General features: G+C 41.7%; 2 protein-coding genes across 9 annotated transcripts in view; both read left to right on the forward strand.

The window, feature by feature from the left end:
* Nucleotides 1-13,136, forward strand: part of TTC6 (tetratricopeptide repeat domain 6) — a 59,864-nt gene extending 46,728 nt beyond the window's left edge. For 6 of the 8 annotated variants that reach the window (XM_090141355.1, XM_090141354.1, XM_090141359.1 and 3 more), the window contains 5 exons: nucleotides 429-639; nucleotides 6,824-6,976; nucleotides 7,170-7,340; nucleotides 9,289-9,514; nucleotides 11,629-13,135. In XM_090141355.1, coding sequence (XP_089997481.1) covers nucleotides 429-639; nucleotides 6,824-6,976; nucleotides 7,170-7,340; nucleotides 9,289-9,514; nucleotides 11,629-11,765 — 898 coding nt within the window. In that variant the 3' untranslated portion in view covers nucleotides 11,766-13,135. Of the gene's footprint in view, nucleotides 1-428; nucleotides 640-6,823; nucleotides 6,977-7,169; nucleotides 7,341-9,288; nucleotides 9,515-11,628 lie in introns of all 8 variants that reach the window. The other 2 variants (XM_090141356.1, XM_090141360.1) reach the window with 2 other exon arrangements.
* LOC149917865 (uncharacterized) lies at nucleotides 1,172-2,282 on the forward strand. Its single transcript, XM_090141353.1, has one exon. It carries the CDS (start codon nucleotides 1,206-1,208, stop codon nucleotides 2,280-2,282), a length of 1,077 nt encoding a protein of 358 aa, XP_089997479.1. The 5' UTR covers nucleotides 1,172-1,205.
* Nucleotides 13,137-13,383: the final 247 nt, after the last annotated feature.

Below are 13,383 nucleotides of genomic sequence, written 5' to 3' on the forward strand. Positions count from 1 at the left end.
AAGAATCGATATGAGGAAAGCCAGATAATCTTATATCAGATGTAGATGATTTATGACTGAAAAAGCTCTGCCTGAGCAGAATGCCAAAAGTATGTTTGGTCATGAGATTTGGATAGCATGAATGACTCAGATGAAGTCTGTATTAGACTCTGCTCAGTACAAACAGTGAAAAGTGAAATCTTTGCCCAGCAAAAGTTTAATGAGTTTTGCTGCTTTCTTCTTCACGTCAGGGAATTTAAACTGATTACCATCTAAACTGTTTACTATCTTCTGTTTATAATAACCATGAAGGTGCACATATAGAAAGCAAAGTTAAGAAATAGAATATTCCCTTCAGTCAGAGCTGAACTACTTTTTGAAGGCATGATGGCAGTCTTGTTTATGAATTTTCTAAGCATTAAACAGAGTTAATATTAATCTTTTTTTAGACTTAATGAGTTTGAAGATGCTGTGAGGTCATTTAATCAGGTTCTCAGACTAGAACCCATTTCTGTGGAAGCCTATATTGGACGAGGAAATTCATATATGAAAAAAGGACATGAGGCTGATCTTGAACAAGCACAGAAAGATTTCTTGAAAGCAATTCACCTGAATCCAATGTGTATGAAAGCCAGAATTTGCTTAGGATACAACTTGCAGGTAACACACCAAAATTAATTGTCAATATGATATATAATCTAACATAATAAATTAATATTAGGTCATTGCTGAGGAGACCAGCTTCAGAGCAGGTAAGACTGCGCTGGGGAAGGGATCTATAGCAAAGAAGCCGACGAAAAAGCTCTTTTTAGGGCTGGTTTTGAAGGCAGCAAAAAGCACGTGGTCGGCGCCGGGAGCTGGCAGCTTGTGGGCGGGCTGCTGAGGCAGCAGGGGTGGAGCTGGCCCAAATCGCGGTATAATTTAAACAGCTGGCCCTTATCTCTTGTACCTGACCTTGACTGCTCATTGGGAATTTAAAAGCAGCTCTTGGGAGGGCAGGAGCCGGCTCCTGCCCACATATCGCTCCAGGTGAGAACGAGGTGTTACCCGCCTTTGACACCGGAGAGGGTGGTCAGAGTGTGAACGCAGCCCACACTGCTCATACGTTACTGCAGTAGCTGGTGTGGGAGTTGTGACTTGTGGCAGGACACATCAGTGCCTTGTCCTTGTCTTTGTTCAGGTGATCAGCTCTCCTACTGACAGACATCGAGACCGCAGGTTCAAACATGGTCTCTACCAGGCGGCGGGCTTCCCCCAAGAGGACTGTGGCGACCCAGACAGAGGGCCTGCCAAGAAATGTAGCAGTTCAGGTCTCTGGCTGTAGGGAGTGCCTGAGCCTGCTGCTGCCAGGGGAGAATGGGAAGGATGCCACTTGTGCAAGGTGCGAGCAGGTGGACGAGCTTCTCAGCCTGGTGGTGGAGCTTAGGGAGGAGGTAGGGAGATTAAGAGCCATCAGAGAGTGCGAGCGGGAGATAGACTGGTGGTGTGACTCTCTGCGTGAAAGACAGAGAGATTGCACCCCCCAAACAGCAGTGGACCCTCTCCCTTGCCACGATCGAAATGAGAGAGCTAATTTGAGGGCAGAGGAGGAATGGCATCAGGTCCCAGCTCGGCGATGCGGGCGACCCCCATCCCGACCTACCTCGGTTCCCCAGGTGCCTCTATGTAATAGGTTTGAAGCCCTGAAACTGGAGGGTGCGGTGGTTGAGGGTGAAGTGGGAGAACTGCCTCCAAGTGTTCCCAAGAGGAGGCATCCAGCTCCACGCTTAATAACTGCCTCCTCCAGAAAAGAAAGGAGGGTAATAGTCATAGGAGACTCCCTTCTAGAAGGAACAGAAGGCCCAATATGTCGGCCTGCCCCCACCCGCAGGGAAGTGTGCTGCCTCCCTGGGGCCCGAGTCAGGGATATTTCCAGGAAACTTCCTAGTTTGATTCGCAACTCCGATTATTATCCCTTATTGATAGTCCAGGCTGGCAGTGATGAGGTCACTGACGGAAGCCTGAGAACTATGAAAAATGACTTCAGGAGACTGGGGAGGTTAGTTGAAGGAACAGGCGTACAGGTAGTATTTGCCTGTATTCCTACAGTGGCAGGGAAGGACGCTGAGACGACCAGAAGAACACACCTTATAAACACATGGCTGAAAGGATGGTGCAAAAGTAAGAATTTTGGGTTCTTTGATCATGGGGCGGTCTACTCGGCTCCTGGCCTGGGGTCTGCTGATGGGTCTCACCTGTCTCGAAGGGGGAAACGGATCCTTGCCCAAGAGCTGGCAGGACTTGTAGAGAGGGCTTTAAACTAGATATGAAGGGGGTAGGGGATAAAACCAGGCCTGCTAGAGATGAGCCTGGGGGAGCGGCAATGGGATTAGGGATGAGGCGAGGGGCTCGGCTGAAGTGCATCTACACCAATGCACGCAGCATGGGCAACAAACAAGAAGAGTTGGAAGCCATGGTGCGGCAGGCAAACTATGACCTAGTCGCCATTACGGAAACATGGTGGGACTGCTCCCATGACTGGAGTGCTGCAATGGATGGCTACAAGCTCTTCAGGAAGGATAGGCAAGAAAGAAGGGGTGGTGGTGTGGCTCTGTATGTTAGGGAGTGTTTTGATGTTACTGAGCTTGTGGCTGGGGATGATAAGGTTGAATCCCTATGGGTAAAGATCAGGGGAAGGGCTGACAAGGCAGATGTATTGGTGGGTGTCTGCTATAGACCGCCGAACCAGGATGAGGAGACAGATGAGGTGTTCTATGAGCAGCTGGCAGAAGCTGCGAGGTCGCCAGCCCTTGTCCTCATGGGGGACTTCAACTTCCCTGACATATGCTGGGAATTCAACGCAGCGCAGAAGAAGCAGTCTAGGAGGTTTCTGGAGTGTATAGAGGATAACTTTCTGATGCAGCTGGTGAGAGAGCCTACGAGAGGAGCTGCCCCGCTAGACCTGCTGTTCACAAACAGAGAAGGTCTGGTGGAAGATGTGGAGGTTGGGGGCTGTCTTGGACAGAGTGACCATGAGATGGTAGAGTTCTCGATTCTTGGTGGAGCCAGGAGGAAGAACAGCAAAACTGTTACCTTGGACTTCCGGAGGGCGGACTTTGAACTGTTTAGAAGACTAGTAGGGGGAGTCCCCTGGGATTCAGTCTTAGAGGGTAAAGGGGTCCAAGACAACTGGTTGCTCTTCAAGAAGGTAGTCTTACAGGCGCAGGAGCGGGCTGTCCCCCTGAGCTGCAAAATGAGCCGGCGGGGAAGGAGACCGGCGTGGATGAATAAGCAACTATTCTTGAAGCTCCGGGAGAAAAAGAGAATCTACCTCCTGTGGAAGAAGGGACGGGCAACTCAGAAAGAATACAGAGAAGTTGTTAAAATATGCAGGGAGAAAATCAGAAAGGCGAAAGCCCAGCTCGAGCTCGACCTGGCCACTGGAATAAAAAGAAACAAGAAATCCTTTTACAAATATATCAACAGTAAGAGGAGGACTAAGGAGAATCTCCATTCTTTACTGGATGAAGCCGGGAATGTGACTACTGAGGATAAAGAAAAGGCAGAGGTCCTGAATGCCTTCTTTACGTCTGTCTTTAAAGGTCAGACCAGTTATCCTCAGGATATTCCACTTTTCGACCAGGTGGTCTCGGCTGGAGACCAGACTAAACCACCCATGATTCAGAAGGAAACGGTCAGAGACCTTCTACTCCAACTGGACTGTCACAAGTCCATGGGGCCGGATGAGATTCACCCGAGAGTGCTGAGGGAACTGGCGGAGGTGATAGCCGAGCCGCTTTCCATCATCTATCAGCGCTCCTTGTTGACTGGTGAGGTACCAGAAGACTGGAGGCTTGCCAATGTGACTCCCATCTACAAGAAGGGCTGTAAGGAGGACCCGGGGAACTACAGGCCTGTTAGCCTGACCTCGGTGCCAGGGAAGGTTATGGAGCAGATTGTCTTGAGGGAGATCACGCGGCAAGTGCGGGACAACTGGAGCATCAGGTCTAGCCAGCATGGGTTCACGAAGGGTAGGTCCTGCTTGACCAACCTGATCTCCTTCTATGATCTAGTGACCCGCCTGGTGGATGAGGGAAAGGCTGTTGATGTAGTCTACCTAGACTTCAGCAAGGCCTTTGACACTGTCTCCCACAGTATTCTCCTGCAGAAGCTGGCAGCCCGTGGCTTGGACAGGTACACTCTTGGCTGGGTAAGGAACTGGCTGGAGGGTCGAGCCCAGAGAGTGGTGGTCAATGGAGCTAAATCCAGCTGGCGACCGGTCACGAGTGGTGTTCCCCAGGGGTCGGTGCTGGGGCCTGTCCTTTTCAATATTTTTATTGATGACCTGGATGAGGGCATTGAGTGCACCCTCAGTAAGTTTGCAGATGACACCAAGTTGGCTGGAAGTGTCGATCTGCCTGGGGGTAGCGAGGCCCTACAGAGAGATCTGGACAGGCTGGAGAGCTGGGCTGAAGCCAATGGGATGAGGTTTAATAAGACCAAATGCCGGGTTCTACACTTTGGCCACAGCAACCCCAAGCAACGCTACAGGCTTGGGGTGGAATGGCTTGAAGACTGTGTAGAGGAAATGGACCTGGGGGTGTTGGTTGACGCTCGGCTAAACATGAGCCAGCAGTGTGCCCGGGTGGCCAAGAAGGCCAATGGCATTCTGGCTTGTATCAGAAGCAGTGTGACCAGCAGGAGTAGGGAAGTAATTGTTCCCCTGTACTCAGCTCTGGTGAGGCCGCACCTTGAGTATTGTGTCCAGTTCTGGGCCCCTCACTGCAAGAAAGACATTGAGGCCCTGGAGCGTGTTCAAAGAAGGGCAACAAAGCTGGTGAGGGGTCTGGAGCACAGGCCTTATGAGGAGCGGCTGAGGGAGCTGGGATTGTTCAGTCTGGAGAAGAGGAGGCTCAGGGGAGACCTTATTGCTCTCTATAACTACCTGAAGGGAGGTTGTAACGAGCTGGGGGTCGGCCTCTTCTCTCGTGTAACTGGTGATAGGACTAGAGGGAATGGTTTCAAGCTTCGCCAGGGAAGATTCAGGCTGGATATTAGGAAATACTACTTCTCTGAAAGGGTGGTCAGGCACTGGAATGGGCTGCCCAGGGAGGTGGTGGAGTCACCGACCCTGGAGGTGTTCAAAGAACGTTTGGATGTTGTGTTGAGGGATATGGTTTAATGAGAACCATTGGTGACAGGTGGATGGTTGGACTGGATGATCTTATAGGTCTTTTCCAACCTTAGTGATTCTGTGTGATTCTGTGATTCTGTAATATTGTGTCTTATTTCTATAGAATCATAGAATGGCTTATGTTGAAAGGGACCTTAAATATCACCTAGTTCCAACCCTAGACTGGCAACCCTGTCCATGCGAAAAATAGAACAATCTGTACTTAAGACAGATTGTAGTGTGTTTTCTTTTTAAATCAATGGATAGGCCACTCTTTTCCCCACATTTGTACCTAGTCATCTTGTACATCTCTTCTTAATGAAATAGCAAGTAACCTTACCTTTGACTTGCATATTTGATTATCTAATAAATGAACATTAAGAACTTGTATATTTTGTGTGTATGAGCTGTTTACAGATTTAAGTAGTGGCAAAAAAGGAAATCAGTGTAAAACAATCTTATCTTTCCAGTTATCTATAATAGTGTTAGCAAATCTACTAATATCCCTTGGAAAAGAACTTATGATCACTGAAAGATACTTAACTACATAGAAAATGTAATTCTATATTAGCAAAGGGATATAAAATATGACTTGACAGTTTTCCTTCCTCTGGGTCTAATTCCTGTGATTTACGTACTCTGATTTATTATATCCACTTATCTGAAATGTCTTGAACTGTCATGAATCTTGCTGGGAGTTATTTTTACCAATGTAGCTGAGGGACTAATTGCTTGGGTCAGATCTTTTGGCACAACTGTCAAAAATTTCCTTTACCATACAGATTTACTAGTACAGTTGACTTGTAACTAATACTTTCACAGTGCTCTGTGAAATACTGTGTGAGAAAAAACTTGGGAGGACTACACAGTTAGAAATTAGATATCTCAGAGGCAGGAGGAAACCCAGAAAGTTCATGTAATGGTAGGTGCTTAATTTTAAGAGGCCTAAATCTCACTAAATGCCTTTTCTTCAGCCTGATCATACCTGTAGAACTTAAACATACACATGTGCGAGTATTTTGATGTGGGGAACTAGATATTTAGTTTTCCACCTTTACATAATTAGTCCATATTATTGCCACAGGGAAAGGGAGATCTGAAAGTATAAGGGTTTTTTTTTTTTAATCAATGTATATAAATACATAATGGAGGAGCACAGAGGAAAGAGGAGTCTGATTTTCTTAATGGTGCCTAGCGATAGGACAGGAATAAAAGGGCAGTAACTAAAATAGAGAAAATTCAATTGAAAAGATTTAATCAGATTATCATTATTATTTTTACTGTGAGGATGACCAAACGCTGAGAGTAATTACACACAGGCTGTGAAATCTCCATCCTTGGAGTTGTTCAAAACACAGCTGGACATGATACTGAGTGATCCTGTTTTCAGCAAGGAGTTAGAATAGCCTTCCAACCTCAACTATTCAGTTAATCTATGATAAAAAAAGGGAAAATACTTGCAGGTAAAACATGTATGGCTGATATATTGCATAGTTATAAAGCCAATGATTATTGCATAATTAACAAAGCCTTGTAATTTTTTTTTTTTTTTTTTTTTTCAATTTAGGTAACTGCTTTAGTAAATATAAGCATGCTTCCATATTCTACTGTAGTTTTTTTAAGTTGGACCATTAGTAGGGTTTTTGATATTTTGTAGATTTCTTATTGCGGGCATATTGCAATTCATTTTAGACCCTTGGAAAGCTTCAGAGTGCTTGGAACCAGTTAACAGTTGTCATTGCTATTGATACAAAATGTGATGCTGCATATGAAGGACGAGCTTCGATCTCTCTTCAGATGGGTGAAATTTTTTCTGCGCTTCAAGACATAAATGCCGCATTAAAGGTAGGTCTTAGATTAAAGTGGTTTCACTAAGATTAACCTGCTTCTATGAAGCCAGCCAATACTGCACACGAGCAATTGATTTGGATTAGAAAGTGCTATTCTACTTTAAATAAAAGTATTTTTAAAAAGCAATGAATTACTATGTAAGTGTAAATTTTCCCTGAATAAGGATGCTTCTGCTGTTTCCTTCTAGCTCACTACTACTGCTCCACTGCTAACAAATCGGGGTGTCATCAATCAGTTAATGGGGTACTTGTCCTGTGCCATGAAGGACTATCAACAAGCAATTTCTGTTGACCCCACCTACGCATTAGCTTATTTCAGTGCAGCAAATATCTACTTCCATAATCATCAGTTTTCACAGGTAAGTCTTCAGAAAATTTGTACTGTCTCTATGGTGTCTTCAGAAAACTTTTTTATTTGACTTATCTTTGTACCCACAATATTTATTAATGTCTTCTAATATGCTTAACTTGAAACTTTTTTACACTGTTTTTTTAATGATCCTCTAACAGGAGGATTAATTATGCTGTAGTAATTAGTAATAATTGCCCTACTACTATTTATTGCAGCATTGATATGAACTGAGATTCATGACAGTAAGATATCTGTCTGTCACGGAGTTAACTAGATCAGTTTATGCCCGTGACAGGGGGCACTTTAATTCCAGTACATGATGTTTTGATGTGGAATGCTGAAAATCAAAAAACATAAAACCATGACACCCGTCACAAAAACTTGTGATGGAGCATGGTACCAAAATCTCACTGATGTTAAGTAAGCTCCCTCAAGCCTAATTGCTGTGTGTTAAATAACTCGCCCAGATTCACCATAACACCATTAGGAGTAAAATAAAGAGAATCTTCTGCTGATGAGTTTTGATCAAGAAGTCAGATCTTACATCTGTTACTACAGAAACTTAAGAACTTTAAATCACCTATTTCTGCTAAAATACAGTATGTGTCTTCCAAATACAGAGGAAATATTTAAATTCCTCTTGAGAGTATTCAAAACTTGAAGGCAAGAACCATTTATTTTTCTCTCTCTGAGGAGGGCCCTTACACTGATTTTTTTTTTTTTTTTCTTCCCCTTTTGGCTTCCTGTTATGCTGCTTATCACATTTCATGGGCAAAATCAGGCTTTTGATTAGAACGTTATAGTCCAGCTGCTGTAGGAATGCAGAACCAGTAAAGATGCTTCAGCACTTCTGATCGACTTGAATTAATCCCCTGCTAGAATTGCATCTGTAAACACTTCAGCTTGTAATTCACATGTTGAGAAATTCATCATGTATAGTACAGACGTGGCATATGGTTTGAAGTTGTACTTCATACAGCACAAGAAATCAATGATGTCCGAAAGCAATTTAATGTTTCTGTTTGTTTCTCTGAGTTAGACTCCCTGTTGCTCAGTCAATAGAATTAGTCAGACTTAGATAATAAATTCCTTAAGACTACAAGGCCAGTGTCCTGCATGTGGCTTCTTCTGTGATCTTGTACTCTTTATCTGCATCTGGAATAATTCACCAAGACTGGTCTTGGAAGGGTTGTTCTTAATCTTTTCTATATTTCTGTGATTCCTTACTCTGTCTCCCAGAAGCTGTTTCTTTATGGAGAAACAAGGAGTTGGACTATAAACTACTTTGTATGTTAATCCAAACTGTCCCTAGTGTGTGGTTCATTTCTTCTGTGCTATACTTAAAATTTAGTGAAGCCAGCTGTTTCTTTTTCAGAAGTCTGTCTAGGTGGCTGTTGACCCCACGTTGGATGTTGTAGGTTAACACTGGTAGGCAGCTAAGCTCCATGTAGCCATTCACTCTGTCCCTACCGGTGCGATGGGGAAAAGTGAGAAAACCTGTGAGTTGAGATAAAGACAGTTTAATATGTAAACCAAAGGCTGTGTGTACAAGCAAAGCAAAACAAGGGATTAATTCACTACTTCCCATTAACATGCATATATTTAACTGTTTTCAGGAAAACATAGCTTCATTGTACATACATTGACAAGACAGACACCATCAGTTTAAATTTATCTCCTCCCTAGTTCTTTCTCCCAGATTTTGACGAGCTCGATGTTGTACAGAATCATTAAGGTTGGAAAAGACCACAAAGAGCATCTAGTCCAACCATCTACTCACCACCACCATGCCAAACATGGTGTGAAATATCACTTTGATCAGTTAGGGCCAGCTGTTCTGGATGTGTGGGTACTGTGTGTGCTTCTATTCTATGTGCAAATAATGCTAAACAGAATGTTAAAATTTGAGGAATGTTTATTCAGTCTATTTCATCTCCAATTCATGTTTTTTATAGGCTTATTGCTATTATTCAGAGGTACTAAAGCTTGAACCAAGAAATGAATCTGCTATCATGAATCGTGCTGTTACAAATACAATATTAAAAAATTTTGAAGAGGCAAAAGAAGACTTTGAGAAGGCAGTTTGCCTCTGTCCATTATCTGCAGCAGTGTATTTTAACAGGGCAAATTTCTATAATGCATTAAAGCAGTATGAACTAGCTGAGAAAGACATTTCAACAGGTAATCTTTTTTACCTACTGTATAGTAGCATACTAAAAATTAAGATAAGCAACTTGGTTTTATTTCATAACTCAGCAACTGCATATGTATTTTTGCTAATGCTTTCTAACTAATTTGATCAGGTATTATGACATGACTAGAAAGAGGAAGACTGATTATTTTCAGACTTTCTTCCAATCTTATAACTAAAAGAATTATGTAGATTAGAAGGAAAAACTGTTTCATATTGTGTCATAGCAGCTGAACCTGTTCGGAACCCTGTTCTAAACAAAATTGCTGGAAGAAGTGCAGGAAAATACTGTATATACCAAAAGTTTTGTATGTGATGAGGAATCTAGGTGACATGAACAAGGGTTTCATGTATCTTATTTCATGTATTAGCAAGAAATTCAGTATGTGCTTATCCTAGACCAAGTTTTGAAATGGTATTAGTCTTCCATAAGATTTTGTGGGAGAATAGCATGGTTCATAGAGAAGAGGAGCTGAATCAAGTTTTTATCAAGGTCCAGCACCTGGCTTGGGGCAATTTCAAGCACAGATACAGGTTAGGTGGAGAACGGCTTGAGAGCAGCCCTGAGAAGAAGGATTTCTGGGGCGTGCTGGTTGATGAAAGATTCAATGTGAAATGGCAATGTGCACTTGCAGCCCCGAAAGCCAACTGTATCCTGGGTTACATCAAGAGAAGTGTGACCAGCAGGTTGAGGGAGGTGATTCTACCCCTTTACTCTGCTCTTGTGAGACCCCACCTCAGTCCACTTCTGGGGACCCCAACAGAAGAAGGACATGGAGATGTGGAGCAGATCCAGAGGAAAGCCATGAAAATGATCGAAGGGCTGGAGCACCTTCCCTTTGAGGACAAACTGAGAGAACATCAGACTGAAGAAGAGAAGGCTCCTACGGGACCTTATGGCAGCCTTCCAGTACCTGAACGGGGCCTACAGGAAAGCTTGTGAGGGACTTCTTATAAGGTCATGTAGTGACAGGACAAGGGGAAATAGTTCTAATCTGGAAGAGGGTAGATTCAGACTAGGTATTAGGAAGAAATTCTTTACTGTGAGGCCTATGAGACACTGGGATGGGTTGCTCAGCAAGGTTGTGGATGCCACCTCCCTGGAAGCATTCAAGACCAGGCTGGATGGGGCTTTGAGCAACCTAGTCTAGAGGAAGATGTCTCTGCCTATACCAAGGGGGTTGGAAATAGATCTTAAAGGTCCCTTCCAACCCAAATCATTCTATGATTTATCTTGATCTTTATAAAATAGAAACATTTTGTTTAGGTTCAGAACAGCTGAACCATATTACTCCCTTGCTACTGCTATCCTGGGTACTAACCAGAAATCCAGCAACTCTGGACACACAGGCCACTTCTTCCAGGAAACTGAAGCTATATTTAGTTTGTATTAATTTTATGGAACAAAATTTAATAATAGACTTTAATTTGACAACGTTTGTTTGCACAAAAAGTGAACTTTTCAGAAAGAATAACTGCAAGTTGTAGATTTTCTTTTTGAAAAATCAGTTATTTTTACAGTAAGATTTATCAAAATTATCTTGGTTTTTGTGACTAATAATAATTACATCTTGGCTTTAATGACTATTTCATAGTGTTTTGATAATGAAAATTGACTAGACTACTAATTTTCTCTTTAAAGCAGAATTTTAAAACAGTAGATGAAACTTCCCATCAATTTCCCAAGTATTTCTTATATAATAGAGAAACTGAGTAGGATATTGGTTTCCTTGCCATGTTGTAGAATGTGGATGCTGAGAGTGTTTCCTTTTTTAGATTTTGCTCATTTTACAGAGGACAGCATAGTTTCTGCTATTGGGGCAGTGTTGAAGGTGAGATGTATAGGTTGCATCAAAAAGAAAATAAAATCTAAGAAATAAGTGTTGTGACAAAGTTGCCTACCTTTGCATGGAACTTTAGTACAGGTAATGTTTTCTGTTATGAAAACATGCTTGGAGAAGAATGAGAACACAGACAAACTTTTTGATAATGTTTTTTTTGCCTACATTAGCAGGGGGTTGGACTCAACGATCTCTGAGGTCCCTTCCAATCCCTGCAATTCTGTGATTCTCTTTACCTAACATTCTATTTCTGATTTTTACAGCATTGTCAATTCAGCCTAATGATGCCACGATGTACAGACTTAGAGCTGATATTCGTGCTAAATTGGGTTTCAGTAGAGAAGCTGTAGAAGACTACAAGCAAGCAATCAGCATACAAGAACAGACTGACTACATGTGAAAAGATATTGGTTCTATTTACACATTTCTCACACTTTAATTAAAAAGTCCAATGTGCAAGAAATATCTTTATCTTAATATATTTTATACACATTGTATTTTCCTAACTAATATAATTACTTTGTTTCAGTCCTGAACTAGCCAAAGTTATGAGAGCAGAATGCCATATTTTAATTGTTATGAGTTATAAATTGTTCTTTATTTCTTAGTGTTGAAAAAACAGATTGAACCATTTGGTAAATGAAAGTAGTAGTAATGATAAACAAAAAGCTTGGAAGATAGTGATGACTGAAGGATGAGAGATACATGCTACCAAACAGTATAAATGCTTACAGTGATGGGAGTTATATGTTGCCTGGACCATCTAAGAAGAAATAGCTTTAAGGTCGATGGCTATCAAATGCTGGTAACTGCTAGCTAGGCCTCACTTTTTACCTTATTGTCCTTCTACACCTCTTCATAATATTCCCTGTTCCCTGCCACTGGCAGTGGACAATGTGCAACATACGCCATTGAGGTGCATGAGAACTACTCCAAGAACTTGAATTGGAGAGGAAGGTGTAATTCATCCTGAGAGCAAATGTTGAGGTCACTTTCTTCTGTGTAAATGTGGTACAATGTATCAGCTTTGAAGAGGCATATAAAAAGCCCGAGTAATAGACTATGGTTTTGTTCTAAACTTGTAAGAATCACCTCATCTGAATATGGAGATGTAAGTATGAATCAGTGTGATCAACATTAAAAAACTGCCAGGCTCTACTCACGCGCTAAATTAAAGCCCCCAGTTTTGGCATACTGTGGAGAAGACAGTGAAAGGATGGAGCTAAATAGTTGTCTTTCCCTAGAAAAGTGAAGAATTAACCTTTTTTTTCACTCCAAAAGTGATTTTTAAGTTGTATTGTTGAGATGAAAGTAAAAAACATTGTCATTGATTTTTCATTAAAAAAAAAAATAATAAATCACATTTTATTTTCTGAGTTCTTAACCAATGCTTTACACTCTTTTTGTATAGTCCCTGTTCTTAATACCTATGTGGTAATTATGTCGTCAATATAATAGACAAGAAGTTTAGCTTTGTTCTGGCAGCTAAATTTTGCATTTGTAATATCACATTACATTGTAAACATTTTTATACTTGTCATACTTATGATGTTTAGGCTGGAAAAAAAGAAGTACTGGAAATTGAGTATCACAACTAATGTCTTAATTCAGAAAAGCATTTGACTCTATCCCTGCTCTCCTTGATTGCCCTCTTATCTTGCTGCTTAACACCTACAGTGATGAGACTTTGTCCTTTGTAAGATCTCTTATGCTATGGTAGACTGGAATAGATGAAGCAAAATTAAAATGCATAGAAGTTGAGAAAAAAAGAATCCCCAAGCATTCTATATTTAATTTTTCTTTATTTGTGATTAGTCTTCGTTTAAAAACAGATGTTTATAAGCTAAATTAAAACAGGTACAGATGTTCTATGATGATACATTAATATTTGTTTGGTATTATAACGTGGGGTATTGCGACCTACACAAGAAGATCAAGTATAATTTACAGTGTATACATTTACATATATCTATATTTAAGTGCATGATTATCGTGGTTGTTGATGGAAATTGGGAAAC

This window comes from Phasianus colchicus, chromosome 5, assembly GCF_987193195.1.
Source record: "Phasianus colchicus chromosome 5, bPhaCol1.hap1.1, whole genome shotgun sequence".
Taxonomy (NCBI): Eukaryota; Metazoa; Chordata; class Aves; order Galliformes; family Phasianidae; genus Phasianus; species Phasianus colchicus.

Coding starts and splice junctions, on each gene's coding strand:
- LOC149917865 (XM_090141353.1), top strand. CDS start 1,206: ATGGTCTCTACCAGGCGGCGGGCTTCCCCCAAGAGGACTGTGGCGACC.